We start from the raw sequence: 2559 nt of genomic DNA, 5'->3' as shown, positions 1-2559 counted from the left end.
CCCCAGAGGTTTTCTTCTTTTTTAATCAATGACCATCTTTATCCAGCTTTGGAAATCTGGACAAAGAGAAGGCTAAGAGGAGACCTGGTCCAGTGTCTAAAGGTCTCTGTGTGAGTCTGTCAGCACATGGACCCCACATGGGCCTGTCCATCAGTTGGGCACAGCAGTTTTCCTGAGTATGAGCCAGTCCCACCCTCAGGGCAGCATCCTGGTCCAGAGAGGAATAAAGGCCCAGGTTGGGCCTATTCCCAAGGCCCCCAGGACAGTCAATAAATAGGTTCTGAGCCAGGCCTGGGAGGACAGGGTATAAAAAGAGTGGATCAGGTACCCAGGGATCCCAAAGAGGTCCTGGGAACTCTCCTGCTCTTCTTTGACAAGGAAGTAAATAAATAGACCTTAAACTCAGGAATAGGGGTGTTGGGGCAGGGGATCCTTCCCCTTGGAGTTAGTAATTAAATTCCATGTTAAAAACAAACCAGCCCTACCCCTACCAGCATCTACTAAATCCTACAGGATAGGGCAACGGGCTAGCCTGTCTGGGGGTACACAGTACCCAGCCCTGCAGAGTCCTGGAGGAGGCTTCACGTTTGTTCAGCAGCCCCTGGGGCTCCTTCTTCCTTTGGGGGTGGCTCCAGGAAAATAGGGGTGACTGATGGTGGCTTCTTCACTCTGAAACATAACAGATGAACGATACAGAGGAGAGGACATGCTTCAGTCCCAGAAGGCCATTTCCTAGAGCAGAACAGGGTGACTCACGAGTAAGGGGAGGCTGGGACCCCCACCACCAAAAAGTGGTTCTTCTTCCGAAATAATCTCCACAGGCCCCGGTGGTTGCCACGAACATCCAGGTCCCAAATATGGAGGCACTAGCAGGGATAGAATAGGAGAAAGAGATGGTCAAGAAGCCGTGGAGATGATTCTCTGAAGGTCTTGCGGAGCCTCACCCTTCAAGAGGAAGCATTATCTGGAGTACGGATTTGAGCAAGGACTTAAAAGAGAGGTTCTCTTCTTTGTTTTTTTGAGACAGGGTTTCTCTGTGTAGTCATAGGTTATTCTGGAACTCACTCTGTAGACCAAGGCTGGCCCTTGAATCAGAGATCTGCCTGCCTCTGCCTCCCTAGTGCTGCATTAAAGGCCCGCACCACACCTGGCCAGGAAGTAAGCTTCTCGAGTGTATGAGAAGGTTCTGAGGTTGAAAACTCTCTAACAAAGACTCTTGCTAGCGGGGGTGGGGGTGGGGGTGGTGGGGGGGTAGGGCATGTTGATGAGGGCACTACTGAGGCAGGTGCAACCTGAGGCACCTTGGCAAGCTGAGTCCAGGTGGTGAAGTCATCATCTTTCTCCATTCGGATAAACGCCACATAGGTATGGCCCTCCGTGTCTGGCAGGAAGGAGTCTTCACAAGGGTCCTTGCTGTGGTCCAAAACCTCAGCCTCACTGCATTGGGGTAGAAAAGTTAAGGCCGAACAGGGCCTGCTTCCTAGATGGGACACACAGGGCCCTGAACTTGAGTTAATGCTCCGCTGCTACCTCCTTTCAGTTCTTAATGTCTGCACCAGAGCATACTGGTTTTCATTTTCTATAGTGCCCATTAACGGTGTCACCAAGAAAGCTAGATTCCTTACTCCCTGCCAGGCATCCCAATTCCCCTAGGGCATACCTGAGCAGTCTGTGAATTTCCACTTCATAAGCTTCTTTCTTCAGACTGAAGGGGAGGGAGAAACAAATCAGGAGGAGAGTCCCTCAGGTCCATGGAAAGGAATGAGCAGGGCAAAGGGTCACACGGGGAAAAGGTACAGCAGGGCTGAGGTAAATACCCAAGGCCCCAGACAGGAAAGGACTAGCAAGCACTGGCCATCGAGCCTTAGATACCCACCCCCTTAGCCTGCTGCCAGTCTCTACCTGTCTACATTCCTGAGCTGGACACCTGGAACTGTGTTGAACTTGTGCTTCTTGAAGTAGGCCTCCTGAAACAGGAATGAGGACAGAAGGCAAGGATTTCTTGGTGTGGCCCACACTTGCTCACTGACCTACTAAAGATCTACAAGACCCAGGGCCCTCTGAGTTGCTGTCTTTGGCAAGCTCTTACTACCTTTAATTTGGTCTGGTCCCTTGGTTCAAGCTACTGACCCATAAACTAGTCCTGTTCCCACTGGCTTTCCCCAGATTTGCTACAGAGACTTAGAAGTAAAGAGATATGGAGACAGGAGGATCAGAATTTCAAGACCAGTCTTAGGCTGAGCTACAAGAAAAAACAAGGGGTAGGGGTGTGTGTGTAGAAGAGGGGGGAGGAAGGGAAGACTGAGAAAGAGACACCGGTCCGTTGGATGTAGCCAATTGCAAAGATGGGTTAGAAGGAAGGAAACTGCTGATTCAGGTTTTATGAATGGCCTGAGGAAGCACTTGTCCTTCCTTGGTAGATATGAAATATGGTAAATATTGGTAAATAAGGATTTTATTAGCTTCTCTTGCTTCTAGGAGGTTCTAAATTAAATATATCCCTTTCAGCTGTACTGTTTCAAATGCACTTTTTTTTCTTTTTGTTTTTTTTTTTTTTTA

At 49.2% G+C, this 2559-nt stretch overlaps 1 protein-coding gene across 3 annotated transcripts in view; it reads right to left on the bottom strand.

The window, feature by feature from the left end:
• Pomgnt1 (protein O-linked mannose N-acetylglucosaminyltransferase 1 (beta 1,2-)) overlaps positions 1-2559 on the bottom strand; it is a 10221-nt gene continuing 7662 nt past the window's right edge. The window contains exons 18-22 of one of the 3 annotated variants that reach the window (XM_021159488.2): positions 1903-1967; positions 1661-1705; positions 1302-1437; positions 757-866; positions 1-669 (exon numbers count right to left, since the gene is read on the bottom strand). In XM_021159488.2, coding sequence (XP_021015147.1) covers positions 582-669; positions 757-866; positions 1302-1437; positions 1661-1705; positions 1903-1967 — 444 coding nt within the window. In that variant the 3' untranslated portion in view covers positions 1-581. The remainder of the gene's footprint in view (positions 670-756; positions 867-1301; positions 1438-1660; positions 1706-1902; positions 1968-2559) is intronic. The other 2 variants (XM_021159487.1, XM_021159489.2) reach the window with 2 other exon arrangements.

Source organism: Mus caroli, chromosome 4 (genome assembly GCF_900094665.2).
Source record: "Mus caroli chromosome 4, CAROLI_EIJ_v1.1, whole genome shotgun sequence".
Lineage (NCBI taxonomy): Eukaryota > Metazoa > Chordata > Mammalia > Rodentia > Muridae > Mus > Mus caroli.
Note: the sequence above shows the minus strand (reverse complement) of the source record. Positions and strands in the feature narration are given on the sequence as shown.